Below are 24,400 nucleotides of genomic sequence, written 5' to 3'. Positions count from 1 at the left end.
TTCAATCATAGAGCAATTGCAACATTTATTGAAGTGTTGGCTTTCTTGTATTGATTTTTCAACACATTACAAAAATACATATATGCTCAAAACAGCAGATGTGTACTGTTCTGAAATCACTTTTTTCACAATGATGCACTCCTCCCTCTCAAAAAAAGACCAAGGAAACTATTTTGTACAAAGATTGTAAGTGAAAGTTGTGAAAAGTGAAAATGAAAATGTATTTAAAATTACAGTTGTAAGTGCCATCACAAGACCTTCAACCAACCATGAGGAAAAACATAATGTTCATGAATGTCTCATAAAATTGATTTGGAAAAGCATTCCTGCACAAAGTATTGTATTCCCCTGCCGAAGGTTCTCCCTTTATGATCCTCTCATTCTTCTAATTATTTTTAAAAAATCGTTTTGTTTTTACATCCATGAAGGATAGCTTCGCCAAACCAACATCAAGAAACTCATTCAAAAAGAAAAATTTAAAGTTAAATTAAAAAAAAAATTAAAAATAAAGATTAAAGAGACCAAAAGTCAATAATGGCACCACTCTTGTTAGAAAAAAAATATAATCTGGCATGATTCCGCAATATTACATTTCAAAAATTGTCTTCCCATACAGTGAACAAGTAATCATACATTAACATATTCATGAAGATAAAATCCCTCCACCAGGATAATCATACAAAACTGCTATGGCATTCAAAACATTTGTAAGAACATTGGAGAAAACAATACTTTATTATCATCTCAAACACTTACACAGAGTATTTCATTAATGGCATACTTCAACACTGTAAACATATTGTAAGACTGAATGTCCATGTATGATTTTGATCTCTGTCAGGGTTCCACTGTTCATCATTTGAATGTGACATATTTCATAGTGGTATGGCTCATTTTGGCCTAACTCTGATCTGAGTTTTCCTGGAATGAATACAGCGTGCGTTCAGGATCTTGATTTTTGCACTCATGCATCGAGATGTGTAATGCAAGTTGAAAGCAGCTCTTCAGCCGTTCCCATTGTGTTAATTCACTAAAATATACTGCGGTGACTGAATAGCTTATGGAGAGCTGCTGTGACCTAAACATCAATTCCTTAAAAACAAAATCACAAAAAGAGGAATTTGCATTCAAGATACAGTATAATCCTTTTTCTGTCAAAACAAAATGGCGCAGATAAAACCTGACAATGGGCCAAAAAAGCAGGTCAAACTTTCAAGTGAAGATGATTTTGATGACTGAAAATTGCAGAACTCAAATGAAAGATGTAGTCTCAATCTCCTTTCATGTGGCTTTGCTGTCTCCCTCCCTTTCATGCTCGTTCTGTCTCACTCTGATGGTCCGTTATAAGATGTGGCCAGTAGCTGTGCATTTGGATACCGAAAAAAAAAATACGTTTCATATGCTTCCAATTTCATTTGAATGACTCTTCTCCCTAGTCAAGGTCTTGCTCTCTCTCCCTCCATTTCTTTCTCACACTTCTTCATTTCTCAGTTCCAATCTTTCATTTTTACAATACGAATAGCCCCTACTCAAGGTCGCCCGGCCATCCCCCATTGCAGCTGTGCTCAGAATTATCATAACTCATATAGCCCTCCCCTACCAGATTCATTTCAGGATGAACGATGCAGAAAATAAAAACCATAATCCCCAAAAGTCACGAACATGCACACTGTCTCAAAATCTGTTACTGGGAGTTAAATCCATATCACTTTGTGAGGCGAATGAACAGGCTTCCTTTTAAAAGCCGCTCTAATGCATGAATCTGAGCTAGTGAACTGTGAAAAGACGCCGTCGGAGAGAGGCTTAAAGCACGCTGCGGAGAGAAGAACACACACGCCAACACACATTGATATGAATTTCATTTGAAACCATTTTGTGGATCCTAAGGGGACACGGGAAGTCAACCTGGGTCAGTGAGGGATGCCACGCCAGACACGAGAGGGAGATTGAGAATGATTTAGAAAGTGTTACAATTGTTGAAGTAGCTTTAGTTTAACAAATTGCCTTTGAGTAAGCACATCTGGGGTGAGGGAGTGGGGGAGATAATCAAGTGGGTCTGATAAAGCAATAATGAATGGTAGTTACACTTAGTATATACTGTGGATGATGCAAGCAGCTGGTCTTCTGATTGTTAAGTTTTAGGCCATTTTTCACGTACAGTTGGGGCTACTTTAACATATTTTAAAAAAAGAATATATTTACAAACAATAAACAGGACTGTTCTCCTTCTCACATTAATCACAAGTAGTCTTAACTTATTCAACATATTAAATATGTGGTTTAATCCTACATTGGGAATGTACTGAGCATCAGTTAAGGGTACCTCCATTAAGTGCAACCTTTATTTATGTCCTAACTGAAGCAAGGACAGCAATACAGTAACTGCATTTTGACGTTATTCACATGCCAATGTTTAAGAGGACAAAATTTCCCTGAATAAATTAAAAGTAACTTATCAGGTCTCTAAGATAATGTTGGATTTTTAAAACCCAACATAATGTTTTATAGTCAGGCTGACATTCAGTGCTTTAGGCCTGTGTGAGGGAATGGATTGTAGTCCGCTGCTGCAGTTAATATAGAAAACAAATATTTTTACTTTTAAAAGCTAACCGCTTCACACAATTTTTATTCTCACGTGATAATAAGATTCCTTAAAGGAAAAAAAAAAGATAATTTGTATTAAGGGTGACTTCTTTCCAGTTATCGCATTTTAGAAAAAAAAATGTTTTAGCACATTTCAAAACTAACTCCATATGAAATCCCACAAAGATGTACCTGCACATGCCAAATATCATTACAAAAATCCAATAAATACAGAAATTATTGCACAGTAGAAAGGCTCCATGGATTCCTAACTGATAAAATCCTCAGACAGTTTGCCAAGAAACACCAAGATGGGCATTCCAGACAAGTTCTCATTAAAGTTTCCCTTTGTTTATATTCTCAGGTGGCAGTTTCTGTGACAAGAAAAAAAGATGAACATCAATCAGTCTCAAAAATCTTTAAGAGAGAGATTATCCAGCTATGCCCCATAGCTGAAGAAGTGGTTACGTGGATTTTGTATGTGTGTGTGATTTTGTGTATGTGTGTGTGCGTGTTGGCTTGTGTACAATGTAGGCTGTATAACTAATGGTTGCTGGCTTAACCTCTGTCCGCCTGCTCCAGTTTGACCTCACTGGCCATCAAATGTTCGCCATGCCATTTCTTCATGTGTTTCTCCAGCGTGCTGTAGACGCTGAAGGGCATGTGGCAGATGTCGCAGCGGTACACCTCCTTCCCAAATTGCCCGTGGGTCTTCATGTGGCGTGTCAGCTTGGAGCTCTGGGCACAGGCGTAGCTGCACAGGTCGCACTTGTAGGGCCGTTCGCCTGTGTGGCTGCGTCGGTGCACTGTCAGGTTGCTGCAGTTCTTGAACACCTTGCCACAGTACTCGCAGGTGTCACTCCTCCTCTCCTTAGAGCTCGGGGGCCTGCCGGGTCCAGGTCCCCGCAGGAGGTGAGGAGTACTGCTGCCACTACGGCCCGAGGCGCTCCCCCCTTCCATCAGCTCCCCAGGTGGGGTGGAAAAGCGGAGGCTTCCCGTCTCTGACGAGGAGTGCTCAGAGGAGGTGCCGAACGGCGACTGACGGGAATCTGTGAATCCCAAGAAGGGTTCTCTGATGAAGTGGCGTGAAGCAGCGTAGCCAGCCAGGAGCTGAGAGTAGACATTCTCCGGGGAGATAAGGGGTATGGTTGGGGGAAGCTCCAGCTGTTCCTTCTCTATCTTGATCCTCTTGTTGTTGGAGGGGCTCGGGCTGGTGATGGGGGTGGGCCGACGCTGGAACAGGCCAGGGAAGGAGTCTGCCTCAGATACACTGATCCTGCCGTTCATCACAGGCCTGTGGTCCTCCCGCTCATCTCGCTCTCTGTCCTGCTCCCTCTCATTCTCTCTTTCTCTTTCTGCTTCACCCCTCTCTCCGGCATCTCCGTTAGGTTGTCTCTCCAGGCTTCTCTTGTTAGGATTAAGTCTAAGGTGATTGTCCAGATGGTTGAACTGGTGCATGATGCCCACCCCGCCACTATCATTTACTCTATCCCTGCTCAGGGGTTTCTCCTCAGGAGACTGTCTGGGGCCGTTCTCCCTGTTCTGGCTGAACTCCTGGGAGTCCTCGCTTAAGTTGGAATCTGGCCGACCATTCCTCAGTTCTTCCTCCTCTTCCTCTTCCTCCTCTTCTTCTTCCTCTTCTTCATCCTCCTCCTCGTCATTGTCCATCCCTCTGGAATCCCCCTCCCTACTCTTCTCTTCACCTTCTCCTCCCTCACCTCTGTTTCCCTGTTCTGGGGAGCCACTCATGGAACCAGACTTGTTGTGCATATGTGTCTTCATGTGCCTCTTAAGTTTGCTGGCCTGGGAGCAGGCGTGATCACATAGATGACACTTGTATGGCCTCTCTCCTGTGTGACTGCGTCTGTGGACGATCAGGTTGCTCTGGAACTTGAAAATCTTGCCACAGAACTCACAGGATTTGGATTTCCCAGGGGTCTGATTCTGTCCCTGGCTGTCAGGAGGGCTGGAAGAACCGTGTCCCCCCTGAGAAGTGGGTGGCTGCGGGGCATATGTGAGAAATGCAGGGGGCTTGGAGCCAGGCTGGAAAAGCGTTGGACTCAGCAGGCGGTGCATGGGTGGCACGCGGTTGGGTGAAAGAGGAGGTGTGGGCCCCCCATTGTTGGTCGTGTTGCCTGCCAGTTCCCTCAGACGTCGGGAGAAGTCCATGGAAGGAGGCTCCATGGGGGTCATCCGCATCACCCTCTCAAAGGCACTGGGGTGCTGGGACAGCAGCCCCATCTCCTCTGGGCCCAGCCTCTCTAAAGGGGGTCTAGGGGGCGGTGGAGGGCTCATAAAGGGTGGCGTTGCAGGCAGGCGGGTCTCCATATACCCCGGGGGAGGGGGGTGTTCCCTGAGCAAGGGTGCAGCCATGCGGAGAAGGTGGAATGGGTTGTTGGTGTCACCAAGGAAAGTGGGGAGAGGAGAGCGGGGCAGGGCATCAGTGCATGGGGGTGGAGGGAGAGCCATGCGGGGAGTGAGGGAGCAGTTGACAGGGTGGTTGTCCAGGTAGATGCGGATGCCATGAGTGTGCTGGGCATGCTGAAGCAGGAACCAGGCGCTGGTGAAGGTCTGCTTACAGGTAGTGCAGATGTAGCTGGATGGCTCATCTTTATCTGTGGGCCAAGAGAAAGACAAAATTGTAAAAACCAAATCCAAATAAAATATGCAAAAAAAAATTTACAATTTACACCAGCATATTACTATGCCTCCATGTTTGTAAATAACATATGTGAACATGTGAAGAGTTTAAGAACATGAATTGTACTTAAAAGGCACAGTTATATTAATTTCTGCTTGTGTCTGTGTATGAGGGTTTTTCATGGGCTTTGACTGTGTGTGTGTGCATGTGTCTACAGGCTAATGCAGATGGCAGGTACTGCCCTAAGGCCATGACACATTATGCTAATTCTAATGTCAGCTAGGCTTTAATATACAGATCCATCTCGTCTACTCTGTCATTTCCATATGGAGACAGTGGAGGCAGCAATGGAAAGAAAACACACCAATGGGGGAAAAAAGGAAATATGGGAGAGGGGGGGGGGGGGGGGGGGTGGAGATGTGGCATTAGAGGGAAAGAGAGATACACAAAAGGGGAGACAGGAGAGGTGATGGAGACAATGTGTAAACAGTAAAGACCCCTCTGGTCTTAACACAGCATCCACATTAAATAAAGCTCTACGTCACTGGTGTAATAACAAGTACAGTAAAGTGAGCTGTGGTGGCTGCACACACATACACACACAAAAACTGTACGTCACTCACTGACAAATCGCCCCTTTAAATGGCATGACTTAATAATGCCAAATGAATCTATCAGTCACTGTGGCACGGCCCTGTCAGCCTGCTTGTGAGTCATAAAAAAGTGCTTCAGTTGGGCTTCATTTAATTCAACACAGACCAGCGTTGAAGAGGCATTTCCACAGTCTTGTGTTCCCTTGCAAGGCATCTGCATCTATTTTATCATCAGCGGCTACCGCAAGTGGAGTCAAGTTGGTACAGTGGTCCCAAAGCTTGGAGCCCGGAGGGAGAAAACAAAGACAGAGAAGTTACTTTTGCCCAAAGTCTTAAGTGATCAAGCAAATGAGCCCTTAAGATGGCTGACTGCCTCAAAGTCACCCATTGTCATGGAATGTAAAACACACATTCAGATACAGATACATCCGTAGCAATATTTTCTTTTCACTTTCCCTTTTTGTCTCCCGCCCTTCTCACAGCACACCTCAGTACACTCACAAATTCACTCACGCACACACACAAACACACACACACTTGTACCGTGCAGAGCAGATGAGTGAAAGCTGATGTTGGATCAGTGTCTAGTACAGGAAGCTGATTTGGCGGTGTGATTGGTTTGGCTTTCCCCAGGGGAGACAGGGTCAGAAAAAGTTAATGAGGGGCTCATTTACTGATTCTGTCTGTTTTTCTCTGCTATTAGCGGGGCTCTGGTATAACCGTCTCTCTTACTGTTTGTGTGGGGTGGGACATGACCTGACTCCTGCTACTAACGGCTGTGTAGGAGCGTGTGTATGTGCATGAATGTGGACATGTATGTGGATTATATTTTTGTGCCTGTATGGCTGTGTGTATGTGTGGGGCGAGTGGCGGGCTGCCTGCCCGTGTTTAGTTTGGCGAGGCTTCACACGGCCGTTTGGCAGTAGAGAGCTGGACAGCTTAACAGCTTGGATGGGGAGAAGAGAGCGAGAGAGGGAAGGGAAGAGGAGGAGGAGAGGGGGTAAGAAGAGAGGTGGAGGGACTTTAAGGGCCAGACGTGCTTGGGCAGTCGCACATACACACGCATACACCAGAGGGTATTTACAAGCTCCCACGGACCAAGAGGGGTCTATAGACTTGGGAGCTTTGTAATCTCATCGACACACGAGGATCAATATGAAATGAAGACATGAGAGTGGGAGAAATTGTGTTTTTTTTCTTTTATCTGTATTTTGGCCTGCACATGGCCTCATCAATACAAGCTACCCAATAATTTACCACAACCCCCACAACCTTCTACCCCATCACCACTACACATTTGCATCTTGTCATATCTTACACAGCTGTGCCATATGCTGTTAAAGGGAGCGTGGCAGCTAACAGAGTGGCAGCTGATGGCTGCTGCCTAATGATGGCAAAGACAAATTTCATCAATTTCCCAAACAAGCAATGGGGGGAGTACTAGAATAGCAAATAAGATAGATAGATAAATAGATAGACAGACAGACAGAATGACAGACACACACTTCCATACACAATCACACACCGGATGTTGAAGGCAATACGAAAGCATACCTCTGCAATATCTCTAATGGCTGCTAGATGCAGGTTCAACATGGTTTCTCTTTCAATATGAAAGTAGATTCATTTTGTATTTTGCACAAACTCAATAAATTTCTTTTATTGTGCATCTTGGCAAGAATTTGAAATTTAGCTATTCATCAAGAGGACATTAAAGCCTCGAGAAGTGTATGATGGGGATTGACAGTTCTTTCAGACTATCACGCTGAGCTGCGGTTTTCTCATGTCACCTCAGCTCCACCCACATTTCTTCTGGTAGCCCAAATTTGGACTTTTCTGCTTCAAGCCGATGAAAAGGTGAGCGGTAAACCCAAATTGCTAGATGCAAAACATCCCATGTAACATCACAGAAACTTCGTCATTCTCTAGGACATGCACACGCATAGACACACAGAGATATGCACCCATTAAGTCGCAGACCTCCTCACTCCGTTCTTTCCTCTCTCACACACTTGCACACATGCTGCAAGAGTCTGAATGTTGTCGCTGCTCAGTGCTCCAGCCAATAAAAGCCTTCATTAAAGAATCACGGTGGGCCGTGTCATGCTTCAGTTTGTGGTAATCACAGTCGTCTGCCTGACACGCAGGCAGGGACCCCTCCACTGCTGACCACCAAGGTCAACTACCAGTTAGAATAGTTACATTCTCCTCTCCACGCAGCCACTGATGCTGGACCTAATCGTCCAATTTACTCTGGTGCACCATATGCACACAGACACACACACACGTACTGACACACACACACACACACACACACACACTGTTCAGTGAATGTGACTGAAACGAAAGGTTAACTGAAATGGAGTCACAGCAGGATTCTGTAACACGGTACTGCATTATGAACTGAAATTAGCCATTTTTTGTCATTTTTCTAGCACTACTTCCTTCTTGTACATGCTATAGTGTGGTGGCATTCCCTTGAAATAGTCTGAATCTTTGAGTTTACAGTTATATTTCTGCCCAGGTGTCCACCTAGGCAGACTTTCCCATGAAGCAGAAGAACTCAATACAGACCTAAGACCAGCTTAGGAGGGCAGCTCTTTGTCCTGTGCAACAAAACGAGGGCTAAGGGCCAGGAGGCCTGGAGGAAGTTATTAAAACATTGGCACATGCATGGGGCTGAGGTGGGCCAGTAATAATGCTCTCCTTCTCTCCTTGGTTGGTTTTTTTACTAAACCACCGGGCCAATTAACCCAGTCTTCAGGGACCAAGATCTGAGCTTTACATCAGATTTTATTCTTTCCAGATTGCCTTTTATAGTCATTATTTTGCCTTAAAAAGTACAAACAAAATGCCAGTGAATGAAGGGGAGCCATGGTATTGACTGTTTGCATATGGCCAGCAAAGAAAAGTTGGTGTGAGCTTGGCTGGGGTGAAGTAGACAACAGGCGTATGGTGCAGACATGTGGATTTGTGTTTAATTTAGGAATTCACATATGCCCTCCTTCCAGACGGAGTTTGAGTTATATTTTAGAAGCATGAGCTCCCTCCATTTACATTACACTTACATTTTGGGGCCTTTATCAGATACTCTAATCCAGAGGGACTTATAATAAGACCACAGAAGAATAACAAAAATCCACAGGCTCAGCCTTTGACAAGATGGGCAAACTGGAGCTTCTCAGCTGACAGTGAACTGTGAGTGGATAGTAATGAATGCTCACTGATGCCAAATTAACTCTCACAAAGCTCAGGGGGAAAAAATCATAATTGAAAATAAGTAACATTTGAACGCCAGCCCACCAACTACTCCGCTGTGCTGCGTTCATTTGGCATGGACAGTTCAACAGCAGACAGGGTGAAAAACATTACATCCAGGGAGCAAAGTTTGGAGTGTGTAGAATAATGTCACTTTACGGTAGAAACAGAAGACAGAGTGCAGATTCTGGTTGTTAACAAGGAGGTGAAGCAAAGGATCTGCTACAGTAGATGTCACATGTGTGTGCATGTGTGTGTATGTGTGTGTGTAAATCTATGTGTCTGTGCACTGCAGCATTCCTGGGGTTCAGGTTCGCTGTACTGCTCCTGCATTCCATCAAGGGCAACAGAACGCCACGGCGACATCTTTGCATACAGAACAAAGCCGCCCGCAGGCTAGGCCACTGGGACACAAACCTGCCCCTGCAGCCCCTCCCACACACTCTCGCAACACACACGTGCACGCGCAGGCACAAGCCCTGGGAGTATGCGTGTTTGCACCTGTCAGGGGTTAGCTGACACCTCTGCTGCCGGCAAAGCAGCCCCTCATTAGCATGGCTGTGATCTAGGGGTCCCCAGGGGTCCCAGCCTCCTCACCTCGCCCGCTTGCCCCCCTTTACACCTCTGCTCCTTTCCTCCTCCTCCTCCTCACATCTCCCATCCGTCCCTCCTGCTCCTCCTCCTCCTTCTTTGGTGCTCTGCTACCCTCTGCTCTGATGGCTTGTTTGTCATGACGGGGGCTAATCAGGAGACACAAGGCCACGCATATCAACCTTGTGTATCTGTGTGTATGTGTGTGTGTTTGACAGGGCATTGGGAGCTCGGACGGTTTACTACGGCCCAGGCAAGCGGTGACTGACACATATTTAGTAAAAGAAAGAGAGAGCTGGAGAGACAGAAAGAAGGAAAGAGACTGTGGAGGGTGGCAGTAGCAGGCAGGGGGTAAGGCTCTCACACAGTGTGACTGGCTCCATGCTAACTCAAACCAGCTTCGGCCTGCTAACCATATACATCTGTCTGTGTGTGTGTGTGTGTGTGTGTGTGTGTGTGTGTGTGTGTGTGTGTGTGTGTCTGCAGCCAATATGACCAGCTGAAATGCTTGACAACCCGAGATAGGATTTAAAGAAACAGTGCGTCCTAATACGTGTGGGATCGAGAGCCCTGTACAAAATAACTTCTCTTTCACTGTTTTCCTTTATCTCTTCATTTATCCATGTTCTCTCTCCCCCTGTCTTCCTTTTCTCTCACCAACACACTAAGCACCTGTACAAGGTATCTGGGTACTCCACCCTGACCCTCATGCCTCCTGGGATGCGGGTCAAATGAACAATAAACTGGATCAGGTATCTCCAACAACTTGATCACAGGCACACACAGACACACACACATTCATCCAGTCCAGCTGTGCAACAATGCCTGAATGGAAGAGGCTCTCAAGTAGCACGACCGAGGGAGCACGTTACCGCCATCAGGCAAGCTATTCCAGCTAGGGCACGGGGGACGCGCTGTGAAAAATAACTGGAAACACCTCTCTGTCAGTAAAGAGCTATGACTTTTGGCTCGGCTTCTAGGACAGAGAAAGAAAGAGGGAGGGAGACGGAACGATATAGACAAAAAAGGGAGAAAGAATGAAAAGAAAAAGGGAGCTCCATAAAGTGCATTAGCTAAGCCCTCTGTGGCATTTCTCTAAGCCTGACTCATCGCCATCAGCTCCTAACTGGTCCCAGTGCCTGTATTTGTGTGCACACGAGTGTGTGCGTGCGTGTGTATGTGTCTGTGTGTGTGTGTGTTTTGGGGGTATGTGCACACACTTGTGGGGCCTGCTGTCTGTCATTTGACGCTGACAAATGGATGACACTCAGTCGTGCCTGTGGTTGCGAGAAGCTGTAAGAGAGAGGAGCAAGATGGAGGAGAGGATGAAAGACGGAAAGCGAAGGCGGTAAGAGGACAGGAAAATAAGAAAATAAGACAGCAAAAGAGTACAGGCAGTACAGGAAACAGAAGTACAATTGCACTTTGTTTATCTTTATTACCTACATTTCCTTTTTCAATAGCATTACAACCACTAATCATTCCATCAACATTTACCATGACACAGCAGCAGGGAAAACAGAGGATGGTGCAATACCATGAAAAAAAGGAACTAATGGCGTCATAACTAGGTAGAACTATAGGTGTGACTTAAAGAAGAAATCCACCATTATTACTGTAAATACAATCAATACAAGGTGAAATATTTTAGAGAAAAGGTCCCCACTGATGCTACAGACCAGCAAGACAACACCGAAATGTTTGGATAGATGGCATCAAAAACTCAAGCTGCTTTGGCAATGAAATGGAGACTGACTATGCGGACTCCAAAAATGTTTGTTCAAGGTTTTACATCCAAATGAGCTCCAGTCATGCCCCTCTGGGACCCTCACTTTGTCCAGAAAGTCAATTTCCTATTCACCGCCAGTGAATAGGAAATTGACTGAGTGACGCGCAAATTCTGTTCTGTGGGTTTATTAAATTTTTCATCAGATCAGTCATTCTATACAAACAGTGCATAAAATGTGTTGTGTTATTCTTTTAATGTTTTTTTCTTGAATGGTCAGCTAAACAAAGCTAAATGAAATCAAACAAAAGCATAGCTTTATACGTATACAGCGCTCATCTCAACTTGTGAAAAGCAGGTGTTTTTTGGCAAATTCCTCCATCTTCTGCAGTGACATGTCACATGTTACATCATCTGTGAACACACTGGATTTACTTTGCCTCTGTGTGTGTTTGTGTGTCAAAGAGACAGAATATGAAAATAAACGCAAGATAAAAATAGGACATGTATGTATGTTTATATTGTATTATGTATGTCTTGTATACACATATATGCCCATGCTCAGTGTGTATATCTTGGGCCACCATTCTGTGACAGGGTGCTATATTCTTTTAGCAGTAGTAATGGTCCCCAGCTGGCTTTTGCCCACTGGAGCCAAGCAGCCAGTCCCACTTAACTAGCAGCCCACAGGAAAATACCACTGTGGCCCTCAGTGAAGCACACAGGCCCTTCCAACCCAATCAGCCTCCTATAAAACTTATCCCTCACATGCTTTAGACATGGAGTAGATTCCATTCCAGTGATCAGGAGAGAGAGCCTGAACATTCATGATCTAATTCACTATTATTCCATGGTTTCTCTGGTTTAATATATAATCCTGGCTACTTGAGGATACAGTGCATTTATCCTCACACTCAAACACAAAGCGAAGGCTGTGAGCATCACAGGATCCTTCCTGCACAGGAGTATTGCATCATTTGACACCAACCTGCAAGTTATCTAATTAGTGTTAGCTTACTAAACCAAAGTAACAAAAGTTTAAAAATAAAATAGACCACAAATATTCAGCTCTCTTTGTTTAGGTGCACTGGAAAAGGTTGTGGCGCCCCTAAAAAAGTAGGATGTGGGTATGTGATATGCTTGGAACTCTTGAAGGAATGATTCGACATTTTCGGGGAAAACACCTTTTTTAGAAGACTGATACCATTCTCATATGTGTCCATTAAATATAGGCTACAGCTGGGAACTGGTTAGTTCAAAGACTGGAAACGGGGAAACAGCTATCCTAGCTCTGTCCAAAGGTAACAAAATCTACCTACTAGCAAGCTTACTAATTAACACTTTAGCGTAAAAACAACATGTTGTGGTTTTACAGAGGGGTATGTTCCAGACTATTTTAGTCTGGTCTGTTAAACGAGATATAATGTTTTCAGAGCTTTACAGGTGCTGGCAGGTAGACAGTCAGGGTAAGCTGTTTCCTCGTTTTCAGTCTTTGTGCTAGCATAAGTCCTCAGTGCCAGCTGCTAGTACTTACTATGCAGACATGAGAGAGGTATCATTCTTCTTTCTAACTCTCTGCAAGAATGTGAAAATATTTCCCAAAGTGTCAAACCTTTAATCGTTTCACCTGCAGTCTATGGCTCAAGTTCCATCTCAAGGTAATGTGTAGTAACGCTAAATGTCAGAACCTCAAACTATTTAGGACAGCTAAAAGAAAGATGCAGATGCTTTTTCGCACAATAAGACTTGAGACTCTCTTGTGTTTCGCTCTGTCTATCCGTTCATCTCTCCCTCTATAAGGTCCTGTTGTGATCCTGTGACGGCCGGCGGCACAACATTGTTTGCGTTGCAACGGTCATGTCCCCAGGTGAATTCTGTTGTCTCTCTTATGGGTCCTATAGATACTCAGGTGTGTCAAACCATAAGCCATCTAACACGAAACCTCAAGGTCTCCACACACACACCCATACACAAACATGCAAACATGAGCATAGAATCATCTCTCAACATACACACCCAAGACATATTTATGAAGTGACATTTGTGTGTGTGTGTGTGTGTGTGTGTGTGTGTGTGTGATTGGGCTGACTTTGGCCTCAGGCCTCTCTCCCTGTGGGTTTCCATGTGGCCTTTCTCTCTCTCTCTTTTTCTCTCATTTCTTTCTTTCTATTTCCCGTTTTCTCTCTGTCTTTCTGGCTGTTATCACGCTGATACATTTCCTGCTCCTGGCACGTCTCCTGCATAGCTTATGGTTAAAGAAAGCTTTCATCTATCCAGTGCCTTCAGGACACACACACACACACACACATACACACACACCCACACTCACACCCACACTAACACACATGCAAGCTATGGTACGGGCAAGCGCTGCCCTGCCAGACCACAGGCCCAGACAAGCTCCGCTGGCACCAATCACCCCGATAACATCTTAGGCTTTATTTCATTTTGGCTTGCACTGTTCTGCTCTGGGGAAGACAGACACAGAGAAGAGGGCTTTCTGGAAAAAAAGTATGAATTACGCCAGTATAAAGGGAGAGTGTAGCCCCTTCACCTTGAGCAGTTAACTCCCCTGTCTGCAATGCCATCTATGGACATGACAGTGCAAGCCCTCTTTCATCCAATAAACAGACCGGAGCAGATGTTTCTTTCCATTTCTCATAGATGCTAGTACTGGTTCAAATGAAAGTTAAAAAAAAGTAATTCAAGTTAATAAAAAAAAAACATATTCATGGTGAATAGAGCCAGGAGGACAATTATAAGCATCCACTCATTTAAAGTGTCTGTTCAGGCAAAATATAAAATATCTAGCCACACAAATAGTTTTGGTTTTATTTACCCAGGTTTTGAGATATTCGTCTGATATTTCTGCCTCCACCCATTCATACATTTCTGTGGTGCTCACAGCAGTGAAAAAAATATGTTTGAAATATTCAACATCAATGTGTCTTTCCAAATAAAATGTCCCTGGTCCTCTGGATAATCCACACACCGACCTTTTCAGTGCAAATGGAACTACTTTCTACCAAAAATAATGTCCCTATGAAAATTGTTCACAATCTGTTCTGTAGATTATGAAGAGTAAAGGGAACAGTGTCTCTGTTGAGAATGGTTAAGATTTTTAAGATTTTAAAATGTTTTTTTAGCACTTCAAATGGAATTCCATTCATCTCCCTTGCATTGGGCTGGAGTAGACCTCTCAGAGACATATATATTAAAATCTGAAAACTGAAAAATAAATAAAATAAAAATAAAACTACATGCATAGATACCACAAGGTAAGAAAAATTTAAAATAAATAATAAAATAAAATCCAAATTTTTGAAGAGCTGACCCTAATAGACTTTAGGATTTTTTTCCCCATTCATTCAACTTTTACTGCTTACAGGAAATTGCTACTGTATATGAAAGAATACTATACTGTGTATCAATGTATCAATATACAATATGTTGTTTGTACACTAGATATTGTTCCTGGCACAACACTGATATATATTTAAGAGACAAACCCACATAAAGGCAACTTACGTTCATGATATGTGTTTGTCTGTTTCTAGTGTTCCCTCTCGGAGTAATTGCTCGAGACAAATAAGTGGATGAAATAAGGGGGAGCGTAAGTGTACCATGAAAGGCTTTCAATATCTCTTGCGGTGAAGCAGCCTGTAAAAGGGAAATACAGCCATAAACGCTGTCTCCTCATTTTCTTCTCTCACAATCCCACCAAATCAGAGCGGGACACTAACAAGATAAGAGGAAAGGAACAACAACAGTGTAGCAAGTAGGATTACCCCTGTCTGACTGGCTAACAAGCGCCATCTCTTTTCCTTTTCACAAATACTAATGGTAGCCCTTTTCCTCCCAAAGGCAAAAACACGCTACTTTTCAATAGAAAAGGGTGAGTGCCCCGGTCAGAAAATCTCCCCATTTACTCCTGAAAGGGGCATATTATATGTTATGCACTAATGTGTTTCAGACTGCACAATAGCTGAACACACACAGACACATGAGGATTTTATCTGCATGCCCGTCATGAAGACTTTCTCTAAGAACTGTTTCCAGAGCGTTAGAAAGTTGTACATGTTGCTGAGCAGTTTCTCGTATAGGGTCTTGCATGTGCATGTATTTGAAAGTCTACATACACATGCACACTTATACTATAATTACAGTAGGTTCTTTATACAATCTGCAACATCACTCAACACTGATGAAAGCATATCTGTAATCAAATGTCACAGCCAGAGAAGAGAAACAAAGGTGTAGCTCGAATAACTGCAGTGCAACTGTCAAATTACGTTGATAATAGCTATTTATGCAAAAAACATAAACACATTCACATATTCCCACTGACACAAGACAAGTTGTGGTCACTAGCAGCGAGACCATGAAGTTCACATCAGCACTTCACTCAAAGTATTCCACACATAGCAGCATGTTTGTGTTGAATACCAAAGCGCCATCATCACTCTCCATGCGTAGCAGGGACGGGGTGTGAGGTTTCTAATGCCTCTTAAGTAAGGCTGTTAAGGAGCAAAGAGTCCACACATCTGGAAGACACAGTCAGTCGGCACATGCTGAATGTTAGCGGTGGCGCTCGCAGTCCAAATTAGTGGCGAGTTTTATTCCCCCGCAGTGGTAGGAAAATATCAAATCTGCTGCCATATGAGTGCCATAAAGCTGGCTGTGGAGCGTTTGATGCCTTCATGTGGGAGCCTTTAAGCTGTGTGTGCATGTACATGTGTCTGTGTGTGCATGAGTGTGTTTGGTGGGAGATGCAGGCCTTAATGTAAGATTGGGAGTCATTGTATGCATTCCTGCATGCGCATATGTTTTTTGCGTGTGTGTCTCTTATCTGTGTGTGTATTCCTGTGTGGATGTTGAGTTTCCGTTTGTCCGCATAAATGGATGAATGTACATTTCTATGTGTGTGTGTGTGTGTGTGTGTGTTAGTGTATACGTGTGTGTCAGGTGGCTGTGGCAGTGTGCATATGCAGCTGTACCATTTTAGCAGCTCTCTTATAGACCTAGTTGACCCTGCAGGATATAGCAGACAGACACACACACAAGCAGAGTCAGACGGCCCCTGGGGTGGTCCTGTCTGAGGCACAGTGTTATGAGCCAACAAATCTAGGGGCCCATACACAGGCAGGAACACGTATACTGTAATTGTACACACACACACACACACACACACACACACACAGATGTGTATATTAACCCAAATTCTCATAGATGTTCAGAGATAAAATACAAATGGTGAATAAATGACAAGACATGATTTAATTATATTTAACCTTAATTTACTTTTTGCTCTTAATTGCTCTCCTGTTAATTACTAACATTTAAGTTTAGAAATCATAGTGACAAATAAAGTTATTTTAGTGCAGTGAATTATTCACAACTTAGATTCAACCAGTGCCTCAAGTGTTGCGCAGGGGGTGTTGCTTACACAGAGCGAGTCAAATGCAGCATTCTGCAAAAGCACGTGCAACTATATGCTTACAAATACACGAAAACAAAATATATAAAATGGGAATTACTGAAGGGTTCATCTGCAAAAAAAGATACCTCTATTTTAATTTATTTTCCTAAATCATATTTTTTGTATCCTCCAGGGAATATCAATCAAACTGGTGTTGGTTTATTCATTTTATGAATGGCACTTATCTGTTTTTGCAAATGAACACTTCAGTTTTTGTATTGTGTATAAGATGTGTCTTGGATTTTGTATTCAATTAATTATTTTTGAACTGCATGAAAATGTATCAAAAATAAAATTCAGCCTTCGCTTGTGTTGCTGTGGAAAAAAGCATTTAAATTTAAACCTCTAAAAGGACCATCCTCTATTCTATTTCCGAGGAATGGTATTGTCTAGTCCAGTAATCTGTATAATGTTGACATTATGAAATATATTCTTCTTTTAAATACCTCTAATATCACTAGAGCTTGTCTGTCACTTTCTCTTTTTCTTTTTCCTCTACTGCAGCTTGAAAGTACAAAAAAAAAAAACACATGAGAAGGCGATACTGTATCATGAATGAGCGTGTCTTCAAGTTATTTTTTTTTTAAGTTGTGTATTTAAATTGAGGAAGGAGTGTACTCTTTTTTTTCCCACAGAGGAATAAGGAAATATTTGCCACTCACAGAAACGGGGAAGCACACTCACACAAATGAGAAAATGAAAATAGACACACACGACTAACAGCAGACACAAGATAAATTCCCTGGCAAGCATTCAGAACACTCATGTAAGAGCACATAAACACACACAGACTGCACCAGAAATGCAAAAGCATGAACACACATGAGTCACACTTGCTTGGCACACACACAAGTGTACACACACCACCTACACAACTGCCACCATGTAACCCCTAATCACAACCCCAGAGCTTGGACATCAAATGAAGCAAGTTTAAAAAAAAATCATCAGGAGTAATTAACGCATTTTCATATGCAAATGTGATTAATGCAAAACTACAAAGTCATTATGCAAATTGACTTTTCCTTGAGCCTCTGTACAAATATTCGCAGCTCAAATCAGGGATCAGTCTCGCCATCTTTCTTTTTTTATCTCTTACCCCTCTCTCTCTCTCTCTCTCTCTCTCTCTCTCTCTCTCTCCTGGAGTAGAGATAATGCGTAAGTAGCATGTGAAGTTATTTCTAACTCACACAGTGTGTGTGTTTTCATGCGATGGGCCGGGGCTATGGCATTACGCCGCCTGCCTACTGATTACTGGCTGCTTGGCACTGGAGCGAGACAGGGAAGTCGGCGTACAGGGGAAGGTATGAATATGCAAAAGCCTGATTGCTTTTCATGATTAAAGCCTATTTAATATGGAAATGAGAGCAAGCCAGGTGATTAAAGGAGCATTGGGTGGTGGGGCAAAAAGGGAAAAAAAACATGGGTGAGAAACAGAGAGAGGGAAGAAGAGAGGAGAGGAGAGAGACACCTTCAAACCCACATCGGTGGTGAGATGTGGAAACTGGAATGTCACAGTTATTTGGTGACAGCAGAAGTGAAACAAGTGTCAAACATTACAGATTAGTCCTCTTTGGGCCCAAAGGTCATTGTTGCTTTTGATACGTTTTTGTAGGTCATACCACATGTTTTCATCCAGAAACCACCATCAGTCATTTAAAAAAATCCCTTGTTGCTCATTAGCTCATGAACAAATACTGGTCTTCTCACGTTAAAATGCTCCTGCGCACTTTAACACACTTTCACACCCGCAGAAATGTTGCACATGTAGGTGTGACAGTTCTAAAGTGGCGAGTATCTCATTTAAATTCTTTGATCATAAATCCAGTGCCACTTTGGTTCAGTTCAGAGCAGCAGTATCGGTATCACATTGAGCTTGCAAGTAGCTTCACACCCAAAAAAAACGACAAACCAGTGCTAAATGTTCAGCCTAATATAGTGACGTACCCACAAATGTGACAGCAGGGAGAGGAGAGGTGGACTGAGAGAAAAAGAGAGAGCGATGTTAGAGGATGTCGCTGTCGTTCACATGGGCTCATGAAATATTTACCGTGTGATCTCTATACACAGTGTTTGTGAGCGAGAAAGAACGAGACAGACAGACAGAGAGAGAGAGACAGAAAGAGAGAGAGAGGTTGCCATGATGGTACTTCGCCCTTATGTACTGGATGTCTTAAAGTGCTCCAAGGGGGCCCGGCAGCTGTCCTGGGAGGGGTTCAAAGCAGGGCCAGGGTCGTCTTAGCGTGGTAAACCTCCCCTAGCGACAACCTCTCGCTTGCCTGGTGACACGCATCATTCCTCACAGACACTGCACACACACATACACAAATTCATACAAGGCACACACAAGCACACATATTTAACATACTCTCACAAAGCCCTCACATATACACACACAGAGTGCATGCATCAGCAAGAGAAACTCAAGGAAAAAAAGAAGTAGGACACAGAAGGGCCATTTTTCATCTACACCGTGTGCACCAGAGAGTGCGCATGTGCATGCGTGTATGTTTGCACCTTTTGGGGTTGAATCTGCTGGCCTTGCAGCATGTTTGCAGTTTGAGCAAGCAGGCTGACAGACAAAGAGGCCAGACAGGATGTTACAAAACACAACCAGGTGAAGAAAAAAAAACAATCCAGGAGAGGAGAGGGTTAAGGGTTAAGCATATAGCACAAGTATTTCATGCACACAAGAGCAGTACATTATGGGTGCATGAGCATTTCTGTACGTGTGTGTGTGCGCAGGTTTGTGTTATGTTTGATACATATTCTCATTTTCTTACGTCTATTTTGTCACCTGTGCTGCAAATATTTGTGTGTGCTGTGGCTGCATTTGAAGTGTTGATATTTTCTAACGTGTGTGTGTGTGTGTGTGTGTGTGTGTGTGTGTGTGTGTGTGTGTCTGTGTGTGTGTGTGTGTGTGTGTGTGTGTCTGTGTGTGTGTGTGTGTGTGTGTGTGCGCCTGTGAGTGTATGTGCTGCTAACACATTGGACTTAATTAGAGCTAATAATGTAATCTAATTTGGTTGAAACTTGAGACTGCCTTGAGTGGCAATCTAATGTGTTGAACAAAGCTCTCCTCATCTCTTTCATTTGGAGCTTCGAGTGCTTTCATGTCCTGTTCTCTTAGTGATAAGACTGTCTGTCTGACTAACTGACTGCCACTCTAACAGGCTGACTCACTCACTGACTCTGCCTAAATGTTTTCCCTCTGACCACCTAACAGACAAAATGTAAAATGCTTTTTTTTCAACTTCCAAATCAGTTCCATGTTGTTGTTTTTTCTGCTGCAGCAAGGCTCCTAGGTGGGTTACAGCAAAAAGCTGTTTAATGCTCATAAAATTTCCAAAGTATAACAGAATAACTAAACAAAGTCCTATTACAATCTTAAATGTTTGAAATTACTTTCAAAATTCTCACGGTTTTCATTTTTTTTTTAAAATTAGCCATGACAAGCAAAACTCTGCTGTCACATATTGTTTGTGTTCTCATTCAAGTTTCCCACTGCAAAAGATGGTGACCACACACAGCTGCTGGCCACACACAGAAACAGTGCATATGTGCTGAGCTCTGAGGTGATGACAAAAGATGAATACACCAGCTTGAAAACAAAATGTGTGCAAATCTACAATCACAGACCAGCTTAAAGAATCCTGCAGTGAAAAGTCAATGCATGTGTGACATACAAAACTAAATTTAAACTAAACTAAATTTAAAAGTCTACTAATACACAAGTATTAACTACTTTTAACTACTACTGTGGATTTCTACCACAAATGCAAAAAAAATAAAAATTGTGCACCTGCTGTGAACAGGAACAACCACAGCCTGATGACATGACATCTACATAAAATCTACATTCACACCTTTTACATAAATTCTCCTAGACCACCACTGCTTGTGTAAATATATCATAAACTTGTATAATCCTCCGTTAATTTAGATGTGTGGTGGCAGTGGTGAAAGAACATTTTTACTAATTAGAACATTATTACAATTTCTGTCATAAATCCAACTCTGTGAGATGTGTGCACTATAATCCAGCATATCTCAGTCAGTGTGACTGTACAATGTTTACTGTCCTATGCCATTCATTTTTTAAGGACTACTCTTTTAAAGACTTTTTTTTAAGACTCCAATATTTCAAAAGACTTTTACAATGCATTATATGACATGCACATACACACAAAATAATGCATTGTAAAAGTCTACCCTTTTCTATTTAAGTCTCTATATAACATGCCCATTTGGTGATGGTCCAGTGGTGACCTGTCTATCTGTTAACTATATATATCGTTTTACATGTAATTCTGGCTGGTAACTTCCACAATACAGCCGTCTCCCTCTTCTAACCAAGTCCCTCTTAGTCTACTGGAGTCTGTGTAATCCTGGATAGCCTTCCCAGCTCTTGGGTGTGATGGTGACTGTCTCCTCTGATAACTTTGAACTGGTTTCCCTGCAGCGCTGGCAGTCTACAGCCTCTCCCCCCTCCATAGCCAGATGAACGGCCTTGCTGCTTTATTAATCCCCTTCTCCTCACCACGCACACAGATGAATTTTAATCAGCTTTCTTAACCTCTTTTTTTTTCACATGCTGCAGGATTTCTTTACAAACGCTCAGACACGTGACGTGCACTCACACAAGCAAAAAAAGGAAAGAAAAAAAGACAAACACACACACACACACACACACACACACTGGGGGTGGCTCCTCTATCACCTTCTTCCTCGCCTTTCACAATTGGTTTCAGCTGAAGAAGTCCTTCAGGCCTGCCAGTGTGTGTTTGTTTGGTGTGTGTGATTTTTTTTGTGCGTGTGTGTGTGTGTGTGTGTGTGTGATGTTTTACTTTTACGGAGCAGAATAGACATACAGTGCAGCTCTCACTCACTCTAATGAAATCATCCCAGGCTACATTAATCCCTCCTGAAGGCCACTGTCAAAATAACAAGCAGCTGGGATTCTTTAAAGAGATCTATCTGTCTTGGACAGGTGAGAGATGTATGCATGTGAATGTGTGTGTGTGCATGTGTTTTTGCAGATGTGCAAAACATGTGCATCTATACTGACAAGAGAGCTCTCGTTGAGCTGCTTTATGTTTCTTCTTGCATCCTCCTTTAAATGTACAGTGTGTTCCGGTCTCCGTACCTCCTCTCTCCTGTTTGGGGCAGATCCCCCTGGCCGGCGTCAGCCTCCTCTGCACATCCTCCTCCCCGCTGGGGGTCACCTGGACACCCACCTCCACTGGAATGGACCCTCTACCCAGCTCCAGTGACCTGGCCCTGGGAGAGATGGAAATGCCCGTGACCCCGCCGTTCTCCCCAGGCTTGGAGAAGGACCCCGGACCGCTTCTTGGCCCCCGGCACAGACGGCGCTTGTGCTCGATGAAAACCAGGATATCGCCCAGAGGGAAGTTGGTCTGGCACTGGCCACAGGTCAGCAGGTCATGCTCCCCGGGTCCCACCCTCTGAGGGCTGGGGGTGGACGGTGCCGGAGATGGAGATCCCGCCCCTGAATCATGATTGGCCTCTGCTGCAGAAAAGGGGAGAGGAGGAAGACAAATGTAAATCACTTGTGTTTCTCTTTTTAACACAGGAAGAGAAAAAAATACACAGTGAGGTTTAGGTATTCCTGATAACATTACCTGATAAAAGCCATCTCTCCCTCCCACACAAGATTATCATTACATTTACAATTGTGTCACTTTCATGGCATAAAATAACTCCCCTCTAAAGCTACTGCACCAAGACAAACACCTGCACAGCTTATCCGTGAGAGATCTGCGTGGGTGGGACCGAGCACATAAACTGTATGTGTGTCTGTGCTTCTATTTGTGTTTAAGTGTGTGTGTTTGTGTGGCCAGGAAGCTATTCATCTCACAGTGCAAGCTGGGTTTCCGGTGAGGGCCTTCGCTGCACTTAGCTGTCATAGCTAGACGGCTGCCTTCACCACGTGGGAGCCCCAGCTTGTGCAGAACAAAGTGTAGCGTAACGGAGGCCACATCCAACAGCGCGCGCGTGTGTGTGTTCATGTTTGTGTGTATCACAGTATCATAAGACACAGAAAAGAAAAACGAGAAAGAAAAAAAAAACAGTAAGATGTCTAAGCGTGTGTGTGTCTGTGTGTGTATGTGTACATGAATGGAACAGCACACAGGTGAGTTTGAACACTGTATTCTCCACAGACAGAAAATCTATAAAGCCAAACCCGGGGTCCTGTTAAGAGAGTAAATCTCATTCTTCACAGATCTGACACAGTCATTAATAACCATTACACATTCTTCTCCCCCCTTCTCCCCTATGGCTTAGACTGAGTCCCACAGCTTCACGTAAATCCCCCATGGACAACCTCCATTTTTTTAACACTACCCCCAATGTACCATTATGAAAATTTGTCCTCTTCTAAAAAGCCTGGAGGAAACCTGAAGCTCCAGAGACTCTAGGGGCGTCAGAGAGAGGTGTTGATGCCTGGGAGAAGAGCATAGCAGCGCCTGCCTGTCTCTGCTGCTCTTCCACTTCTAGCACCCGCATTACCCACCCCTCCCTCCTTCCCTTCCCCCCTGCCTCTCTTTTCTCTCTTTCTCCAAACATGATACCCTAATAATTGCAAAGATTAGACAAAGAGGGTGTGCGCTGGTTTGTGTGTGCCTGTGTCCTGGTGTGTAGTTATCACAGCAGAGATCCTAAACTCTCTTATCAGCCATCTCAAACTGTCAGGGAGGCGTTGCTCTTCTAAATTCCCAGCCATAACTGTTAAGAGTTCCGGGCAGAATATTAGCAATTTTTATTATTTCAAACATTTCTTTGCAAATATGAATCCCCCCCCACCACACACCTTCCCCCCCTTCCCCATACCCAACCACCCACCCACACACGTTCCAGTCCACTCACTTCGCCCTGGAGTGATGATCCGATGCCAAATATCTTTTCTCTAAATGGAGATGGGTTCCTGGATGCCTGCCAAATAATTTCCATCTCATAATCTTTGGCGGCAAAGACGGGACACAAACACATATTTACCTACAGTTCACAGCTTGTGACCATAATTCACATGAAGCAATGTTCCAGAGTCTTCACACAAGCCATGTAACTGTGCGCACGCATGCATGTGGGTATATGTGCAATGCATATAAGTGGGACTATAGCAGGGGATCTCTGCTAACAATGTGGCGTGCTCTCGTTTTTTAACACCAAAAACAAGACAGGTGGCACCAGATCTTCATGTGTTGTAAATGAGGAAAAGACAGCATCAAGTCAAGAAGATGACAGACACCTGGGCATTTGAACCTGACTTTCGCCCTGTGAGAGGCAGAGATGAATAGAGTAGGGCCTGTTTGTTAACCTCTGGTTGAGTAACATGGCCTGGGGACAGAAGCCGGTAAATTAGCAGGCGTTGGCACTGTCACTATGCCACTCAAATATCAGACGGACATCTTCTAAAAACCACACCCCTCTCTGAAACCCGCTCACTCATCTATCCCGAGGCTCACCTGTGTGAGAAAAACCCAGGTGCAAGAAGGAACTAAACATGG

The 24,400-nt window shown here is 43.7% G+C and overlaps 1 protein-coding gene across 1 annotated transcript in view; it reads right to left on the bottom strand.

The window, feature by feature from the left end:
- bcl11bb (BAF chromatin remodeling complex subunit BCL11B b) overlaps positions 1–24,400 on the bottom strand; it is a 30,390-nt gene continuing 5,990 nt past the window's right edge. Inside the window, exons 3-4 of the mRNA XM_046061490.1 lie at positions 22,018–22,401; positions 1–5,198 (exon numbers count right to left, since the gene is read on the bottom strand). Coding sequence (XP_045917446.1) covers positions 3,142–5,198; positions 22,018–22,401 — 2,441 coding nt within the window. The 3' untranslated portion in view covers positions 1–3,141. The remainder of the gene's footprint in view (positions 5,199–22,017; positions 22,402–24,400) is intronic.

Source organism: Micropterus dolomieu, linkage group LG10 (assembly GCF_021292245.1).
Source record: "Micropterus dolomieu isolate WLL.071019.BEF.003 ecotype Adirondacks linkage group LG10, ASM2129224v1, whole genome shotgun sequence".
In the NCBI taxonomy this organism is placed as follows: Eukaryota; Metazoa; Chordata; class Actinopteri; order Centrarchiformes; family Centrarchidae; genus Micropterus; species Micropterus dolomieu.
The sequence above is the reverse complement of the archived record's forward strand: the minus strand, read 5'-3'. Positions and strand labels throughout refer to the sequence as shown.